We start from the raw sequence: 20,326 nt of genomic DNA, 5'->3' as shown, positions 1-20,326 counted from the left end.
CACTTGCTCTGACACTTCCACGCACCACAAGTCATTAACTCAGGTTTAAGAGCTCTGTGAAATACATTTTCTTCATTCTGCATCAACAGGGCAGAGCATCCCCCTTTTCAGCTACCCCTGAGGAAAGAAATGCTACAGAAAGATTGTCAAGCATTTTCAATTTTGAATAGATAAATAAAAGAAACTTTCTTCCCCTTTTCAAAATGGCTAGGAAGCTTTGGCAATATCAGTATTCTCATCCTTTTCTGCAAAGCAAGATGCTTCCCAGAAGTTGTCCTGTTTAATATCAGCTCAAATTGCTTGCACTTTTTCTCTTGTCTTAATGTTTTATTTGGAACTCCTTCAAGCAAACCAACCCCCAATTTAAATCTAAAGCAATGCAAGCTTTGTTTGTGGAAATATGTATGCTGGCAGAGATGCCTCCCAGACGCGTGGGCCTGATTTAAAGATCGCTTGGGCAGCTGGTTTCAAGTATTAACAAGAATAGAAGCTGGCCTGCAATGAATAAAAAATAACAACAATCCAGCAAATTCATGAAGACAGGATCTCAGCTGGCATCGGGAGGAAAAGGTGGAAAATATCCGGAGGGTAAACTGAACAGGACTGAGGTAGATAAAAAAACTGCATCTTTTCGTGGGGGAAACAAATTAAAGTTCTGCCAGCAATACAATTGAGTTTGTGGTTAAACTTCAGCCTAGCACAAGGAGACGGGGAGTGTAGTTCTGTAACAGAGGGAGCAATGTTAGCACATCAACTTGACGCAGTTTTCAGAAACAGCAACAGGAATCAGGTCACAAGGAAGGCAAATATTCAGCAGCCCCAAAAGCTTTTTCTTTACAAGCTTAGCTCGGCAGCCTTCAAAGTTTGCCTTCTAACACCAGTCTCTCATTGACCAAGCAGAGGGAAGTCAGACTCTCAACCCTGAGATGTTCCTCCCCAAAAAACAGGACATGAGAGCTGCCAGATATTCCAATAAACTTTTCCAGTATTTCCACGTGTTCAAGGCATGGGTGAGCCTCGCCTGACCAACCCTGGTAATGATTAGAAGAAAACAAAAAGGGGACTGAAAGGACAAATCCCTGTGTCTGGTTAGTGAGTACAGCCATGCTAACCGACTCCATCGTCATCGACAGACCAAAGGTCTGTTGACAGCAGCCCCAACAGCCACCCACGCAGTTCCAGCAGCTCCTCCCTCACAAGGAACTCTGAAAGGCTGGCACGTTGAATCACCCTGCACTGCTGTTCCCCAGGAAGCATTAGGAGACGCTGAGCCCACAAGTAACTGATGAGTAGAGATTGCAGGAGGAATGAATACAGGCACTCGGGGATGGGAAGAAACAGGATGACAGGAGGAAGCTGAGTCAGCACGTGGGGTGCTCCTGAGGCTGAGCACCAAGGTGTGGAAATGCTGCCGCCTGTAAAAGCACAAGCAAACGTAGCAAGCAGCCAGGGTAGCACATAACAGAAGATACTGCAACATAGTGTCAGTGTTTATAGGTACTTTATTGTGGAGGAAAGTAAAATGGGTCTGACTAAAGGGTTTCTGTGATGGCTTAGCAAACCCACCCTATTTGCATTTTTTAAAAGTCTTGTCCGATTTCAGGGACCAGCATGTCCCTAAAAAACAGTCAAGCTGTTTCTTTAGTCAAGAGAAGTCATGATGTGCAGGTACCTGCCTGAACATGTATTCAGATATTAGGGTAGCTGATCAGTAAGAAACCTAAGGCTTTAGAGCCCCACGTGAGCCAGAAGGCGGCCTAAATATGCATACCAGGTTGATTATAGCTGCAGAGGGTTAACATGAGAAAGTGTGAACTCCTTCAAGCTGTGCTATGCCCTACCAAAGGCAATGACCTCACTCTGGCTAACCAAGAGGACCAGCAGTCAAAAGCCCTTACAAATTTGTATGGTGCTTGCTCAGATAAACAAAATCGCTCAGCTGTTTAACAACTGCCTTAGCTATTGTTATCTAAATAAAGCATACCTGATAAGGCACTGGAATTGAAAGTTTCAAAGCTACTTAATAAAATGGGTCTTTGAGTCTTGCGAGGCATTGATAAACTGTTGCAATGGCAGTTTGATCTTCACCTGTTAATTATTCAAACAAGTTCAAGTTGCATGCTCTGCTCTGTAGCAAATGTATGTAACAGCTGCTAAAAAAAAAAAACCAACAACAAAAATTTTTTGTTCTAGTGTAAAGCCATGACTGAGACTGCAATCTCTCCCCAGGGAGAGATGATGCCTCAAAGGGATAAAAGTTTCTTTTTTCTCCTAAGAGGTTTGTTTTGGGTCAAGCTTTGGGCAGTAGGGTCTTCCTCCACCCTGTGAAAGCCGTAGGGGAACCTACTCCTGGGTGGAGACTTTCCAAGCCCTTTCCAAGATCTCCACAGTGGCTTTTCTGAAAGGCGCTCGGAGCACACCAGTTCCTCTTGGCAGCCTCAGCCTGAGCCGATGCGTTAAGAGACGGGGCCATGTGCACAGGGGAAACAAGGACTCCACGCCAAGACAAACTAACAACCAGCTCGGTCAGGCAGCAGCTGAAAGGGTCCCCACTACAGAGCTGTTTCGTCTGGCCCGTTAGTGAACAAGGCTGGGAAATTCCATGCTGCAGTCCTGAGATCAAGAGGAAGAACGTTCAGGGAAGCGCGGCACAGGATGGCAAGAGGAAGAGCAGCCTTTCCCCAGACTGAAGGAACCCACTCATTTCCAGAGGGAAAATATCTCCTTGTTGCAGCCCAAAGTTGCTGAAAAGGGTACTGGAGACAGGCTGTAATCAGCACGACCCAGCAGCTTTTAGGGTAATTCTGTCTGATCGCAGGCAGTGAGACTGGCTTCCCTTCCTTAGGGCCAGACCCCAAGAGCAAGCAGCACGTTTCAGCAACTCCAACAGAAACGTGCTGGCTGTCCGAAGAGGGATGATCAGCAGAAGGAGCTAGCAGTGGACAGGACCTACCTCCTCAGCTGCAAAGAACCACTTCTGGGCAGGGGAGGGGTTTTGTGGCTTGTTTGCTATACAACAAACTTTCAAAAAATATCCATTTGGAACCATCAAAACACCCTGTTTTGAACTCTGATAATGTAATAAAAAATTAAAACAGATGATAACTCATCAGAACATGCATGTTTTACCAAAACAAGGAAAAAAATTAGTTGGAGACTAGGAGGAGACATATTCCTATGCAACATTTCAATTTTAATGAAACTGGATTTTTTTCCAAGGGAAATATTGTTTTAGAGAATACAATTCAACCAGGTCTATAGGTACCCAGTTAAAGTAAGACTCCAGTGGCACTGAGGCAGGGATTTCACAGGCAGAAACAGCACTACTTAATCAGTCACTTTCCCAGGACATCCTCTTCACCTGTCTCAGCACGATTATTGGTGCAGACGCAAAATGAAACATATCAGGGCATTCAGCTCAAACCTTACTTTCCAGCCCAACCAAAGAGTTCCCTGACTCGGCCTCAAGGTCACACAGTTTTAGAGAGGGCAGGGATGAATTAAGTGGCAGTAACACTTAGTGAATGCAAGGGATCCAAAATCAGAACAGCACTACTTTTCCAGTTGCCATCCATCAAAAAAGATGCCTTCACTCCTGGAGAAACTAAGTGACTGAATCAGTTACGGGCACGCTTGGGGACCCTCAGCACAGAGGAACTATTCTCAGTTTGGAAATAGTCATGCCCCCTCTCTCTGGGTCTGCGTGAGGCGGGGAGCCCGACCATTTCCTGACGCTCAGGAATAAATACCACTTTTTGGAAAGAGGGAACTTTGCCACTGTGGCTCAGTCCGGAAAGGATCCATGGCTTGGGAACAAGATGTCCCAGGAGCTCAGTGGTGACATACAGCAATATTTAGCTCCAGGCAGTACAGCACAGTGCTCTCGGCTGTATCACCCCAAGGAGTGTCTCTAGCCCTGCCCGACAGGCACAGAGCCCCTGGTACGTACACACATCACCCAGCTGCACCCTGCAAACACAGCCAAGCACTCCTCTCAGTCTCTTTTACTAGAGGTGAGAGGGAGGGAGGTCACTGTCTGGCTATTCCACAGCACCAAAGCTCTTACCCTGAATCATCCTCCACAAGAACATTGTATTTTCCATTGGGTATAGAGAAAAACAAAGAAACCAGATGCTTAAAGCCACACTCCGATGCAGAGCAGCCTTAGGTGCTCTGTTTCAGAGCAGGCCAGCGACACAGCCACAAGCCCTCCCTCACCATGGATGGGTGTTATGAGTGCCCTTCAAAGCATAAGTGCACAACAATTTGAGCTACATCAGAAGAAATTATTCATGGGGCATCATCAGGGTCAGGTCAGGGAATGGCACAAACTGCCAGGGTTTAATATCCCTCTAAAATTCCTTATGGTGGCAAGTCACATCAATATACTAAGCTTGGACTTGGGGAACTGTGGGGCGGGAGAAAGGGAAATCAATTGGCAGGCTTCATTTTTTTCAGTTTCTAGATAACAGCTGCCCAAGACATATACTCCTATTTATAGTCTCCCACTATGGGTGGCTAGCAGCTCCAGAGATGTTCAGGTCAGAAACAGAAGAGGCCCTGGTGGGTCAGGACTGAATTAGCCTGGCACAGCTACACAGGAAGCTGAGGACCAGAACAGCTGATGTTGTCTAGCACAGGACCACGAGGCAGTAACAGAGCCATATGGAGCCTAGCACAAGTGGAAGTAGGATGGTGGTGGCCACAGGGCTGTGGAAAAGAATCTCATTTGATGTTTTTCTGCATAAAGGTGCAGTGGGGGCACTCTTACTTTCATTAAAGGGGATATTTTCTGCTCTGCATGTGCAGAAACAAGCTTGATCAGATAGCATCTCTTACCCAGCCTCCTCTCCTTTTCAGCCACGTCACCAAGGTCTTGCGGACAAACTCCCCCAGGCAGTCCACGATGGTGTGAACCATGGCTGGCTGTGCATGTCGCACACAGTCCACGGCCAGCCCGGCTGCCACAGCATAGAGAGACACCACTTTGCCCCACGTTATGCCTAGGAAAAGAAGAAAGGTCATTCAGATTTACACACGCATGCATAGCTCAGTCACGAACAAAGGAAACAGCTCTCCTTCATTATGTGTGCCCACGCTGCCTGTGTGCAGCTCTGAGCTCGGGTGCAGCCACGGTTCTGTATGCTTTTCATCATGGGGGAAAAGAAATACTAGGGGAGTAGGGTTGGGCAAAACTCTCCACCTGGAGAAGCAGAATTAAATGATCTGACAAGGGCATGCTCCAACCCCTTCTCAGCACTGGGTGCACAGCTTTGGAGAAAGCAGCCCACAGGGATCATCAGTCACAGGGAAGATGTGCACCACGGTGGTTTATACTTCCATTAGCTCTCAGTCGTGCACATGCTGCACAGCAGGCAATTGAATTCAAAGAGTTTGAAGAACCTGGGGGTTTTATCACCAGCACAAGTCTTAAACACCCAAGACAAAGCCTGCCTGCTTTTTTCTAGATCAGAGAAGACTTCCAATGTGACACACAAAGCACACATGCAACAAGCAACTTCAGCCAGTTCTACCATGACACAAGAGCAAAAAAGGGAGGCAAACCTTCAGGGCCAAGAGAGTTGGCATCCTCCTTGATGTAAGGAGTATGCCCCAATCTCCACCTGAAAAACAGGTAGTTTCAAGAGTTTTGCCACTCTGCCTTCATTATTTAACATTGCATATCCTTTCCCACGAAAGGCAGTGCAGGGACAGAGTGTCAGGCAGTTATCTAATCTCCCAGAAAACAGCCTTCCTGCTAGGCTGACCTGCCAGCAGCAAACGCTCTGTGGAGGTTGTCCCACCAGCAGTCACCTTCCTGTCAGCGGTGAGTGCTCAGGCTCAGCTCTGGGTACCAGCCAACCTCTCTGGGTCTCCCCCACACTTTGCCAACACCACTGGGTGTAAATCCTCCATGCTTAAACACTGCTGCCAGCAGTCCCTCATCAGGCTTTTATCAGGACCAGTGACCTGGAAATGCAACTCTTCTGTACCCATGCAGAAGAACTACCACAGCACAATGGCACGTGGCTTTCCTTTGGATCCACTAGGAAGTTGAATTCCCCCCCTTGCTTTATTATCTGGAATAGCAGTATTTGACAAGCATACTGTGAAATATTTCACAGTGTTAGGTCTCCAAGGAATCTCTCCAAGGTCTCTCCCAAATGTAGCCAGAAGCCAGGTAAAGTTTCAGTGCTTAAAAACCACATAAAAGCGTTCTTCCTGGGTTGCAATAAGAAAGGAAACAGGTGAGACAAAGAAAAGATTAGTTCAGTCACTAGATCTAAGGACCAGAAGGGGTTAAACACTGGATCAGAAAACTGGATGGGCTCAGTAATCTACCAGTTAAGAAAGCAAACCCTTAAATACAATTTAAATGAAGTGAAGAGTCTCCTTCTTTCCTTCATAGCACTCCCTGATCCCCAGGCAGCCTGAGCCATCTCTCTGGGATGGAGCTCCAGACCCCTCACAGCTTCTCCCACCGCAGCAGAGCTCCCCACATTCCTTTACAATATGTGCAGGTTTCAGAGCATTTCCATAATCCACAATTTTCACACTAACACTTTAAGGAATTGCTTGCCTTTTTTTTTTTTTTTAATAAAATAAAACCCACTAAACTTTAGAGAAACTGTTCAAATGTCAGCCCCAGGAATAGCTTGTTAGACTGAAGGAAATCTATTCAGTTTTTTTTAAAAAAAGCGCCATTTTTCACTTATGACTGATATAAGATCAAGATATACACATGATCCTTTGTGAGGCTCTGTAGCAACAGCAAGAGCAGTAGCTCAGAGTCTCCTGTGATTCTGTTCTTCTGACTCCCGCGAGTCTGTCCTTCACCAGCACTCTGATCTCCAAGATCAGAGGAAGTTATTAATATAGCTAAATTGGCTGTTATTCTGATTTTATTTTCTGAGTGGGCCCTGCAGTGTCCCCTCCCCAGAGCTGTCACTCAGGAAGTTCACACCCTGTGTTCTATTCACACTATTTATCTGTCTTTCTCACGTTGCGTGTCACCATGACAGCCAGCAGAACGGGCCAGGAAGAGGCTATGAAACCACAGGAGAAAACACCAGACAGAGGGTTTCTCCCAGCAAGCCAGAGGCTGTCCTGCTGCAGGTTGATATCTCTCCACCCAATGATGCAGGCTTTAGGGGCTTGCCTCTTGCCGACCACAATCTCCTGGACCAGAGCCTCAGCTGCCTTATGCTCAGCCTTAGTGCAAGTCAGTTTTTACAGCTCTCCACCCCTGCAGAAGTATGGCTCCTTGCATCTTGAGTTACATGAACCAAAGTTACCCAAAATTCCAGGGAAGAGTTCACTGGCTTATTCCCAAGTTTTTACTGACAGCGCTCTTTCTTAAGAATCTGAAGCAAGTCCATTAGCTTTGAGATATTTACATGGCAGTAACAAAGCCTGAGAGGGAGCTGTGGCCACCCTAGTAGAGAAAGATGGCTGCAGTCCTGACTAACTTTGTTTTGAACCCGTTTCTCTTTCCAATGGAAAAAAAATGCATCTACAACCTATGAAAGATAAAGGCTCAACAGAACCATGATTTTTCTGATGCAGAGGAAAGCAGTTTGCTCTACAGATATGTTAGTTTAGGGGTCTCCTCCCGGGGAGGATGGAGAGAAAGCCCTTTGGCTCTGGCTTCTGTGCCAAGGTGGCTATGTGTTTGCTGCAGGACTTGCACAAGGTGAACACTTCCCCAGCACACGGCCAGAGCCCCTCTCTCTTTCACATGGACAGCAGAAAGAGGACAAGCTGTTGGCCGATGCTTATCATGGTGATGGATGTGAAGGGCTCAGCGGTCACTTCCCATTATCCTCCTCTTTACAGAGCATGCCTGTAAGGGTCAAACCAATCATTTAGTCTGCTTTGCCTGTTGCCAGCAGAGCTGGGCCATGCAGGTGAGAGAGGAGAAAATCCCCTCCTGATTTCTCTGCATGGAAACTCCTATAGCCACCGCTGGAGGCAGGAGATGGAGCCAGCAGGCTGGGCTCCTTACCTGACACAACAGGGCACAGGCTATGCTCTTGTTTGCACCAGATGTTGTTACGGGAGCCCTGAAGCAAAGGAAGAGCAGACACCTCTAACAGCAGTTCAAGACCAAAGCTGGGCCATGCCTGTGGCCAGTCCATCTGCCCCAGGAGGGCTCCAGCAGCTACCAAGCTCCAGGCAGGGCAGGGGAACAGGCCACAGCAGCCCTCATCTGCACTCTTCCAGGACACCAGCTCCACTAACTTTTCTCTCTTAAGGTTTCCCTCGGCAGGGGTAGAGGAGTACAATCTGCTGGCAAGGTAGTGCCTCTGCCCACTGCGATGTCCAGGACAGGGTAACACCAGCTTGATGCATCCTTTGGCATAAGCTGGATATCCATCGGCCAGTGCACGTGAGCAGAGACTACACACTGTCTTGCTCCGAATTCCTCTGAAGGTCTGGCTACTGTCCACATGGGGCGAGATGGGTACTTATCACCAAGAGAGATGCTACTCACTGCTTCCCACTGTGCGGACCAGCATACACAGCAGCTGACAACAGGAGGGAATGGAAAACTGGTCCAGAAAGGAGTGACCAAAACAGAGAAAGCTCTGGAACTTCTGCTCATAGTGGTGGAACAAAAGGACACTGAAAAAGTGAAAAGCTGCTAAGAAGACATTTTAAGAAATAAGAAATACAAGTTGCAGACTCAAGGCCAGTCATGGAGCCAAAGGTATGTAAACACTGGCATGCCCACGGGAGAATGAATTAGCAGGAGAAGACCGCTCTTGAAAGCGTTCCCACTGCATATTTGCTTGCCTGCCCCAGGGGAGGGCTCAAGAAGCCACGAGACACAACTGTGCAGAGGCTCAGAGCACCACTATCCAAGGTTACTCAAATAGACTTTCCCTCTGCTCCACTCGGCATCGAACCCCAACGTGCAAATCAGACCTAAGAGAAACATGATGGAGTGCTGCATTTCAACAGCTGGGAGAATACAGCCAGACACAATATCCTTTCCTCTGGTGGAGAGAAAGAAGCCAACAAGGATGTGCAGAAGGCAGGAAGCTCAACTCATAAGGCATAAGGGATGGGGAAGCAGTGGGATGCATTTTCAACAGCATTTGCTCCTGCAGAGAAAAGTATTCACTCCTGAGAACTCATCAACCACGCAGCCCTGTTGGACAGGATTCACTTCGGCCCAAGCACTCTTCATTAAAAACTGACAAGCACCCAAACCAATATAAAACCACAGTGAAAGCTTCTGGAGAGCCCTCACACCGAGCAGCTCTTACCAACTGGAGGAAACTGTTTCCTTTAGGAAAGGAAAATGCATCTCCATTTTCTACTTCTGTTTTTCCACAAATGACCCCTTCCTTATGAGATTTATTTAAATGATGTAAATACCAGCTCAGCCAGACCCCAATCCAAAGTCTGCTAAAGTCAGGGGAAAGTCTCCCGCTGGCTGCAGAGCTTCTTTGGACCACACACCAGAATTGTCACAGAGGTGATGCTGCTGCAGATCCTTCAACATCCAAAGCAGGTCACTGCTCTGTGGTGCCAGTCTCCACACAGGTGGGCTCTCCTCACCCCGAAAAACTAACAGGTTGTATGGAAACAGGGAAGCAAAATACAGCTTGAGCCTTACCGTGCTCTGTGACCTGCTCACGTTCTGCCTATATTCTCAGCTGTTAATCTGGCTGGAATCGGGATTCAAGCTGTCCTTGCTACACTACAGAAAAGGCAAACCTGAGATAACTGGAACAGAGAATGCTGTGAAGTCAAATATGGCACAATGTACCCATGCAGTGGGACTAAGAAGAACGGCAGATGTCCTCATCTTGCTGCCTGAGGATGCTGTTGGTCTTCTTGGCCACCTGGGCACACTGCTGGCTCATATTCAGTTGCTATTGGCCAACACCCTCAGGTCTTTTTTCACCTGAGAGCTTTGCAGCCACTCTTCCCCCAGCCTATAGTGTTCATGGGGCTGTTGTGACCCAAGTGCAGGACCCAGTACTTGGCCTTGTTGAACCTCACTCCACCGGCCTCAGCCCATCCACCCAGGCACCAAGGGTGGATCTGCCAATATACATGGCTGAGAGCAGGGCGCTCGGACGCCAGCAGGGCTTTCTCCCCAGCATTGTGTTTATGCAGCACAGCAGCACGCACAACCCACTCCACCTACAGCCATCCACCTTCCTGCCTTAATTCCCCATGTCACTTCAGCTTTGGAGGTAGGCCAGTTCTGATGTAGTCAGCTATAGTCATCTAAGACGATGCAATCTACTTACCTGCAGTACGAATACCTGAGCCTGCAAACCTGACCTTCGTTTTGCTGTAAGCCTTGATGCAAGTAAAGCTCAGCGCTAAGCGACAAGACAGGGGACCTGCACTTTGAACACAGCCACACTCAGACATTCCTGCCATACTTGCCCAGCTTTTGCTTTCCGAGGCCACACAGCCTCCCAAGAACAGCCCAGGGCAAAAGCAACCTGCGTTCCAGACGTGCTGTGAAAGGATCCCAAGGGCTTCAGTACCAGCTACAGAATCCTATGACATCCATTTATTATGGCTCAGCTTCAGCTTCCCTGATCCGGGGAATGAATCTGCCCTACGAGCCCAGCTGGGAGCCATGCTTTTGCAGTGCCTCTCAGAGATCTATTCTGTCATCTCTTGTGATTCTGGAGAGGACCTGTGCTTTCCAGCACAACACACCTCAGATCTGAAGTCCAGGATGTCAGCACAGGGCTTCTCTAGGGTGTCAGTGGTTCCCATGCAGTGCGTGCACATAAAGATGCAGAGCTGATTTGAAGATAAAAGGTTTTGAGTGAGGAAGCCTATTTAAAAGCACAACAGAAACCTAGACTTCAATCCTGCACCAACTGCCTCCTGTGACGCTCCTCACATCAATGTCACTGGATCCAGTGTCTTCACACTACTATGCTGTTAGCAAGCAGCTGTCTTTGGGTTTGTTTTTTTTTGTTGTCTTATTTTGGTTTGGTTTTTGTTTGCAGTCTTTAACATTCAGTCTTTAACGACAACATCTATTGTCCCTTCCATGAACAACACAATGAAACATTACAGAAAACCTACAGCCATGTCAGGACTTGCCTGACATAAATCTTTATGTAAAATGTTTCCCTTCCCTTGATTCCTCCCGACTGCATTCCCAACTGCAGGCAGGGATTGTTCTCAGGGAGGCTGAGGTTCCCTCTCGCAGGAACACAGCACAGAGTGTACCTTTGCTTTTGACAGTCATCTCTGGGACCACTCAAACAGAAGTAGAAGAATGTTCATGTCTGGGCAGTGAGAAAGCTGCAAGCTTGTCTGGAACAGCTAGCCTCGAGGGCTGAGGCTCCTGTCTCTCTGAGTAGAAGAACAGAGAAGCAGCAACTGGAAGCAGCAGGGTCCACTGCAGTTCTGGCCATCGCTGGGGAAAAGGAGGCCAGAAGGAGAGGAACTCCCTTGTGATGAGTTGGTTCTGGCTCAGCAGCATGAGCTGGAATGAGGGAGACTCCCATGTAATGAACCTTCTGCAGTTGCCAATGGTGAGCAAAGGAGCTGGGAATGAGTGGCCTCCCTGTGCAATGAGGTAACACCACCTCCTAACAAGGAAGGGCAGGAGACGCCTTCTAGAATGAGGGAGAACCTGCCAGGAAGATATAACAAAACAGAGCGTTTCCCTGCCCGAACAACAGAGCATAGAGGAGTTCTCATTAAATCATTAAAGCAGGGCACACTGCCAAACTGCCCACAGCCCTTTCAGAAACCATGCCCCACCTTGCAGGCCATCCCAGAAACATGCCTTCTCTGAGGTGGCTCCATCCTGTTCTTTCCTGCCCAGCCCTGTCTGTGTATGTGTCAGGGCACAGTACCTGCAGTGAAAATCTGCGCAGCTACTGCCAGGAAGGCGTCTGTCACCACCGTCTCCGAGTGCAGGGAGATGTTCAACTGGCGGGCGATGTTCCGGTAGACGTTGGGACGAATGTATTCCAGCTCATCCCCTGGAAACAAACAGCCTGGAGTCAGCACGCAGAACACCAAGTCCTGCTCCCACCACCTAGGAACTACAGCTGGGGCCACCCCACATATTCCTCCAGCTGAAGAGCCTTAACCCCAGCTCCACCTTATTTTAACCAGGCAGCAGAGTGCTTAGGCTCATTTGGATGCAATCCCCTGCCACCTGCACCTTGCTTTCCTAATATTCTGTGCGCCTGGCACTTCCAAAGGGAGCAGGGACATGGAGTGGCCCTGCACCAGTGGCATGGCTGCAGTAGTCTCCAATATACATGATGTTCCCAGGCTGGATGCCTACCTGTGCTCCAACACAGGAGACTGGCCTCAGATAAGCAAAGCTATCTCATTTTTCTTCAGAAGGTAAAAGGAGGCGTGTACATAAGCTTTTGAGAGATATGCTCAACACCCTGTACAAAAAAGCCTCAAGATGAGAGCGACTCAAGAATGTTGGAGGCTGATGAAAGCCAAGGATCCACCCAGAGCTGCACAACACTGAGCAAAGCGACTATCAGCTCTGCTACTTTATGCTCACACAGTGACAATCTGGAGTTCTTTCTCTCCTCCAAATGGTTAAAGAGATGTTCATTTGCCTGGCTGACCCCTCAGCAACAAGGTTCTCAACACACCCACAGACACAGGCTTTAGCCTCCAGGTTGTTTTCTCCCCAGCTGGGAGGTAGTTGGAGGTGCTATGGTAGCTTGAAGACCAAGAAGGAAATACCGAGGAAAAGCAGAGAACCTCCTGCCACAAGTTTGTGCTACCAACCTCGGGCAACGGCAGTAAAGCTTTTCCTCTGTAGCAAAACAAAATATTTTTGAGCAGTAGAATTAATAAAGCCCAGTTTCCAATGGATTTGTCTCTTTATAGGGGCTCAGAGACACTTAATGAGGGTTCCATGGCTGCTGTAGGAGCATTACACAACGTACACGTTGTATGAGACCAAGGCCCTTTTGTGCATGGAGAGTCCTGGTTGGTTTAGATTTAGGACACTCTGGAGCACCCAGGGGAAGGAAGAGGAGAGCTGTCACAACAGCTTTACATCCCGCTGCAAGACCCAGGTGACTTGCCCTAGTCAGAGGGCAACTGATCCTCCTGAAAACTTCATTTAGTTGGAGACTAAAGAAGAAGATGACACCCCAATCAGGAGCTTATTACAGAGTCATTAGCTACCAGACCTTAATTCATCCAACTGGTCACTGGCACTCAGCACAGCACAGGCAAAGCCCAGCTCCCCAGGCCCTTTGTGTGTGTGGGATTGTCCCACAATCTAACGGCAAGAGGAAACCCTGCCAACACATGGTCAGCCCTGATAAGGGGAAACATTACTCGCACAACTCAACAGCTGTTTTCTCCTCACAGGGAGCACAGAGGCTTCCCTGTAAATGCGAGGAAGTGGGGATAGCCCTGCCCGTGGTTAACTGAGAGGGAGGCATGGCAGGCTGGGATCCGCACTTGGTCGCCTGCCACTGTCACAGTTTTCAACAAGCAGTGCCTGGAGGCCCCATATGAGATTGGGTTTTGGTTGGAGGGGCACACGCTGCTGAAGTGCCCTGCAGCAAGGCACAGGGCAGACCAGCACAGCAGAGGAAGAGAAGCACAGGAAAGCAGTCCCAGGCTCACGGACTCCCTGCCCCAGTGGCCTCAGGACCTCCCCAGCAGCATGGGACACTGGTGGCAGTCTTCAGTGTCTGTGTGCAGATGCCTGACGGCACACTTAGCAACATTTAGAGCCATTTCAGTGTTTTCCCTCCTTCGTTCAGAAATCACGGAGGAGCGAGTAGGGCAGCAGTGATTGTTCCCACATGCAGAAGCTCAGTGGTGGTGAAACGGCACTTGCCTGGGCCTTAGCCAGAGGAGAGACAAGTTCAGATAAACCAGACCTCTGACACATATGGCAGGTTGGTCTGGGGTGTCTCATTTGGCCATACCATTAGTTTTTACCACTTCTGACTCACTAATTGCATTAATTAGCTGCTAAGCCTCACTAAGTTGATGGGCTCTCGCTCCCCAAAGACGTTTCAACTGCACTACTTGTGCCAGCACCTCTCCTAGCCCACCATCAGGCTTTCTACTGAGATAGTCTAATGGTGGGCTCCCTACTGCCTTGGCACACATGCAGGAGTGCTAGGAAATACTCTGACTTTGCATCTCCACAGCCTTCTCAGCACTATCATGGAGAAAAAACCCGTCCGGCTTGTTGCACTGCTTAGTAAGCAGCTAAGGACTACTGCTCCTGGCAGGTGGCTGGATACCACTCAGCCTCGTACTAGTTTATAGATGAAAAGAGGAAAAGAAAGGGACAGGCCATGTGGCAGGCAGCATTTCTGAACAAACAGTTCCGAAACAACTCCTCATCTTAATAAGGAGGACTGCTCACCCTTCTTGTTGCATGGGTACCACGTGGCTCCCTCCAAACAGATTTGCTCAGAGAAAGCGCCGAGTTCCTGCAACTATCAGCCAAATCTTTCCATCTGGACAGGGATAAGTAACAGGAGAGTCATCCAGGAGACGCCTTCAGATCCAGTCTGCCACCTGTTTGGCCTTTAACATGCTCCTGGCCACCCACAGAAGATCTGGTCTAAATCAAACAAATCTCAACCCCCAACCCAGGAAAAGAAGAAATGGAGGACAAAAAGGCAGTGAGAGTGACAGAAGAACAAAAAACCCCCAAAGAGCAAACAACTGCTGAAAACAAACAAAAAAAAGAAGTACAGTCAGCATAGGAGAGAAAAAGTGAAAAACAATAAGAAAATGAATGAATGGGGGGAAAAAAGTCAGTCAAAAGATACTTAAAAAGAAATTTGGGATAACATCAAACAGAAGTAGAAAGAAAGGGGAGAAAGTGGGGAGAGCAGCCTGGTCCTGAGTTTGTTAGGCCCAGCTAAAGGTTACTTCATCTGACTTATTTGAACTTCAGTGTAATTAAGTCAGATGCAAATGCTAGTGGTAGTTTCCAAGCCAGATGTGAACTAATGTACCAGCCTGGAGGCAAAGAGGAATGTTGGAAGCGACTTCCAAGAATGAGGGTGTTGAGATGCCAAAAGGCAAGCAGCTTGACTTGAGCATGCAGGAGGCTAAAACCTAAACCAAAAGGCCAGCTAACTGTCTGCATTTAGAGGTTACTCCTGGTACACACACAATGGCAGAGGATGTCTTCGTGTAGCAGCCTACAGGCATAACCTTTAAATCACCCCCCTGTGGCCCCGGCAGCCCCCCCAGCCACGAGGGGGGCTAGCTAGTTTGGGCACTGAAAAGCAGTGTATGTCATGCAACAGCAGCCAACTCCTCCTGGCTCCCACAAAAAGCAAGAAAACTCATGTCTTGCTGAAAGTAAGCAAAGTAAAAATCAAACACCCTGTCACTGAAAACAGGATAAAAATCTCCAACACACATGGTCTAAGCAACCACCCCCAAATTAAATGTCTTTGCAGCTGGGCAAGCAACTGCTGAAGCCCAAGTCCCGAGGTAGCAGTACTCCACCAGATGCCAGCTTGGGTTGCATCATGGCAGCCAAGTCACCTGTGTCTGGAGAAAACACTGCAAGACCTGTTAAATGCCAAGCTGAGAAAGACTAACGAAACTACTGTGAAAGCTGTTACACAGCTGGGGTCTTATGCAGATAAAATGAATTTGCTGTTGGGCTTTCTTAGACTGCATCATACTTTTAAGTTGTAGCAAGTTCTCAGAAAAGAAAAAAAAAAGTAGTTCTGCAGAAAAACCATGCTGAGCAGTGCTCCAAGGGACTGAGGAAATGCAAGTAAAAGAGCTGTTTAGGGAAGATCACAAAAAACAAATCTAAATGCCCAAAAGCAGAGAAGAAAAACCTCTGTATCATCATATGAAAAGCGTCTTGGCAGTCATGAGTTTCAGAAACCTTGGTCTGGTCTGAATTGCTCGGTGTAGTTTCAGCTCCTACCCATCCCTGCAGGGACTCACCTAGTCGCAGCAGTATGGTGGACACCTCGGCCAGCTTACCGCCAGGCACCGGGACGTTGTACTCAGGTTTGCTCCAGCTGACACCCGCCCGAATTAGCCTCGAATTTATGTAGTCTCTGCAGAGAGCCTTGGCTTGGGACACAAGCTCCTTGTCAGTGGGAGACCTGTCAAAAACCTCCATCACCTCTGCAGCAAAGACTGAGGAACGGCGTAGCACTTCCATCCTTGGCTGCTGAACCGACACCTCGGGATACGCAGCTGACCCGATGCCTTAGATGAGGATCTGCAGGAGCTGTGTGTAGTAATCCTCTGGTCTCTTGGTTTGTCACAGTTCCCAGCAGTTACTCTCAAAAGGCCAGTTTTTCATTTTACCTGGTTAATAAAAACAGTCCTCTAGCATTGCAAAGATGTAAATCAGGAGCCCAAGTATCATAACTTAAAGTTACGCTAAAGTCAGTGGCATCGTATTTACAAAACATTTGTCTAGGTGCATCTTACAGACAAGGGACAAAGTCTTCTTCCTTATGGCCATTCTGATTTTCACAGGCAGCATGACCCACAGAAGGGCTAAAGTTTTGAACTATCAAGGTATTCACTCTTTTGTGATTCAGCAATCCCAGGACTAACCTTCAGAGAGACTAAATGGTCAGAGTGTGGAAACAATTCATAGAATACGTAGACAATCTCAGCTTGTTTCAATTAAACTGGGAAAAAAAAATGAATCTCAAATACCAGCTACAGTAACCTCAACCAGATGTCAACATACATTCCAGCTCAGTAGGTCAGGGATCCTTCTGAAGAAATGGTGCTATTGCAAGCACGGGGGTGCAGGACCATTGGAAGTGTCTCACCAGAGACAGTTTACCACATTCTCAGTTTACATTTTGGTTCTGCCACTCTTTTTCTTTTTTTTTTTTTCCCCTCCAAAGCAATGTGCATACTTGTTGAAAACCTTTAGCAATGGCAGAGAGAACAAAACAGAAAAGCAGATTTTAAAAAAGTTTTCAGGTGTGAATGCCTAAAGATAAAATTCAAAATTTCTTCAGACACACCTGAATTCCTCTGTTGATCTGACTTCTTAATGCAGCACTGCTTTTGAAGTCAGTCAGACCGAAGTCTTTATTCAGACGTCAGTAAATGCATTTGTCAGTTCCCGGTTTCAGACACGGATTTACAATAATAATGATTTTCAAATGAAATAAAGACAGCTATTTCTGGCTTTCCCGATTAAAAATATATTTACCTCTCAGCCTGCACTTTTTCCCCCCTCAGTGATTTCTCGTTGGGTTTGGTTTCACGTCTCTTTGGCAGCTCTGCATCAGCGCGTACCGGGGGGGGCTCACAGGACGCCGTCCCCCGTCTCCCCCCGGCGCCCCCCGCGGGGCTCCCCGCCGCCCCCCATCCCGCCAGCCCGGGGCTCCTCGGCTGCTTTGAAGGCGGCAGAGGAAAGCGTCTGGCTTTAGCCTTGTAAGGAAGATGAAATAACCGGGAGGTGGGGTTGCTATAGCCGGAGAGGAACGGTTCCTCCTCCCCTTTCTTCTCTCTTAAGGAGGTTCTCTGTTGTTCTCCTGCCAGTGCCCAGAGCTCCCCTCAAGGACTGGACCTGGGGGTGAGGTGGGTTACCCCGTGTAACCCAACCAGGTCACCTGGAGCAGGTCACCCCCCGGATCAGCCAGCCATGAAGGCGCTGCTGGAACAGGAATAGCTCTCGGTGAATCCCTGCGGCGGCTTTTGGGCAGATACAGTGCTAAGGGACATGGTGTAGGGGAGGACTTTGTAGAGTAGGGCAGATGGTTGGACTCGATGATCCCAAGGGTCTCTTCCAACCTGAATGATTCTATGATTCTATGATTCTATGATGCTGGCCAGTCCTTTTCCTGGGGTAGCCGAGTTGGGGAACTGCAGGTTGCCTTATTTCAGCGGTGAGTTACTCACACCAGTTCAATCCCGAAGGATGGAGGTGATGAACAAAGAGAGCTCCAGCTCAGGGCGAAAGCCAGAAGTGTTTGCATTCCCCCAAACTATGAGTACTCTGGTTAAAAAAAAAAAATAAAATGAAGTGGGTTTGCTGGTAGGAAATAGTTGGTCCAGAATGAACTTCTCTGCAGGAACACATCTGTTTCATCTGAGTGTGTTACGAAAATTAACATACAAAGTTTAAGGAAAACATTTCTGTTAGTTCCAACATACTTGGAAATCAATTTCAACATCAACTTCTTGTTGCAACGTTACTGTATTGATGCCACGATGCTCAACTATTTTTCCATGTGAGTGTGAGATACCATTTCAACTCCACAGACCACATACAAATGTTGCCTTTTTGTGTTATGATTTGGAACAAAAGAAGCTTTAGAAATAGAAGTTTTCTGCAAGAAATTCTACCAGCCCAAACACAAATAACAACTTGTAGATTAATGACCGGGTACTGGCATATTTAAAATACAGCCTTTCCAAAAGGAAGTCAGAAGCAAGAGGTTGCCACATCGTGCTTGTCACCTCCGAGAAAAGACAGGGGCAAGTACACCTCTCCAAGGCGTTGATCATAAAAAAAGCCCAAGCACAACTCGCACCACTGCTGGTTTCAAAGCTGAGGGATAAAAAGGAACAACCGAACTGCATGAAAATGCCTTAATATATGATGCATGGAGTCCTCTAGTCAGCATCAACACACAACTCGGGCGCAGGCTCAACGCAGAGCGTAGCTTTGGGCTGCCATGGACTGGAGGCTGCTGTCCGCGCTGGGCAGGAGCCGGCGGCAACTCCCGTCCTCCCTCCAGCCACACATCCTGCTCCTGACTCGGCTTCTCCTGGGAAAGGAGCAGGGTTAAGGAGAGGTGTGTGTATGTAGCAGTCATCAGCTGGGGACATAGCTCAATATGGTCATGGTAAGATGGCCATAGAGACTGCACATCTCCAGCACCTCAAGTATTTGCTCAAAGATTCTCTCAGAAATTTGTTTTTAGCCTTCCTCAAATTTAGATACAGTCGCTACAGACAGAGGCCCGTCCCTGAATCAAGAATACAGAAATCCCGTGCTACTGCCCACCCGTAACACACGCCTTCTCTGCAGAGTGCTCCTAATCATCTCTTTGAAAAATCTTATTTTTGCCTTTGCAACTCTGATGGCTGAAAAAGAATTAAAAATTATGTTTTAGCTTCCTGCAGCAGCCGACAGCTTGAAACAGCAGTCCAATTTAAACCGTGCCTATTCAGTAGAGCTTGGAAACAAAGATGAGTGTTTAAATATCAGTATTGCTTAACTAATGATAATGTCACCCAGAACTCTAGCAAATATGCAAGTGCCATAGTGCCTCCCAGCTCTCCGCAGGTGCCAAACCCCTGTGTCCCCTGCCCAACTGTCACAGCATGCAGCACCCCTCAACTTCCACCCTGCAGCAAAGACACAAAAGCTAGAAGTGTGAAGGCTGGGTATAATAAGTCAAACTTTGAGTAAAAAACCCCAAACAAACAGTACATCATATTCACCTATACTATTTAAATAGTAAAAATACATCTTACAGAATGAATATATATGAATATCTTCACACTGAAAGATACCTCTGTTAAGTAAAAATAGATGAAACCACAGTATAAAGTGCTCAGCTGAATGCAGAAGAACAGGGGTGTTAGAATCCAAGGAGCTTCCAGCGTACTCCGAGCCCCTTCTTCCATAGTATGCTTAGGCTACAACATTTAAGAGGCTAGATCGATACTGGAAAAACTCTTGTGGCAAAGGAGCATCAGGAAATGGTGCAGAAACAGCTTCTATTGCCCAAACCCACTGTTCCCAGTGTAGCTATTACTGGCAGGAGAGTGTTCTGGCTGGAGCAACAGGCTCCATGCTGCAGCTCCTGCCTATCTCCCGTGGGGTGACCAAAATAGCTTGGAGCCTTCATTTGGTGAAACCAGGGGACCGCAGAGATATGACTACATTTTCTACATACATCTGACTACATTTCATCAAGCGGAAGCAAACCCTGGAGAGAGCACAGCACCAGTCTAAATGTGGACAGCTTATGCTCAATGTGAAATAGTTTCACCATTAGAGAAGTAAGTCCCTGGAAGGGCCTTTTAACAGCTGCAGTGGAAGCAAAAAAGCTAATTGTGAGCACACTAAGCTTATAAAAAGGTTTGCATCATATGGTTTCCTGCAACAGCAGGAGAATAACCCTGAGTGCCCTAGGAGGTCATTTCCAGCCTTGTGTTCACACGGCCTGGTTTCTGTTGGAACTATTGTTTTGTTTCACCTCACGGTGCCAATCCCAGCCCTTCCACACAGCCTACCTCAACTCCAGCAGGAACAACACACTCAACACACAGATCCAGTGTTCAAAAACACCTGCAAAGTAGGGACTGGGAGAAGCAGAGGGATGCCAGAGACACACAGTTAATAGCC

At 47.7% G+C, this 20,326-nt stretch overlaps 1 protein-coding gene across 3 annotated transcripts in view; it reads right to left on the bottom strand.

The window, feature by feature from the left end:
* Nucleotides 1–17,304, bottom strand: part of BOK (BCL2-related ovarian killer) — a 33,325-nt gene extending 16,021 nt beyond the window's left edge. For all 3 annotated transcript variants that reach the window (XR_001414210.1, XM_014963039.1, XM_014963040.1), the window contains exons 1-4: nt 17,174–17,304; nt 15,931–16,302; nt 11,853–11,981; nt 4,840–5,003 (exon numbers count right to left, since the gene is read on the bottom strand). Coding sequence is in view for 2 of the 3 variants with exons in the window: in XM_014963039.1 (XP_014818525.1) it covers nt 4,840–5,003; nt 11,853–11,981; nt 15,931–16,153 (516 nt within the window). In the remaining variant the exon portion in view is untranslated. The remainder of the gene's footprint in view (nt 1–4,839; nt 5,004–11,852; nt 11,982–15,930; nt 16,303–17,173) is intronic.
* Nucleotides 17,305–20,326: the final 3,022 nt, after the last annotated feature.

Source organism: Calidris pugnax, unplaced genomic scaffold (assembly GCF_001431845.1).
Source record: "Calidris pugnax isolate Ruff unplaced genomic scaffold, ASM143184v1 scaffold1156, whole genome shotgun sequence".
Classification (NCBI taxonomy): domain Eukaryota; kingdom Metazoa; phylum Chordata; class Aves; order Charadriiformes; family Scolopacidae; genus Calidris; species Calidris pugnax.
Note: the sequence above shows the minus strand (reverse complement) of the source record. Positions and strands in the feature narration are given on the sequence as shown.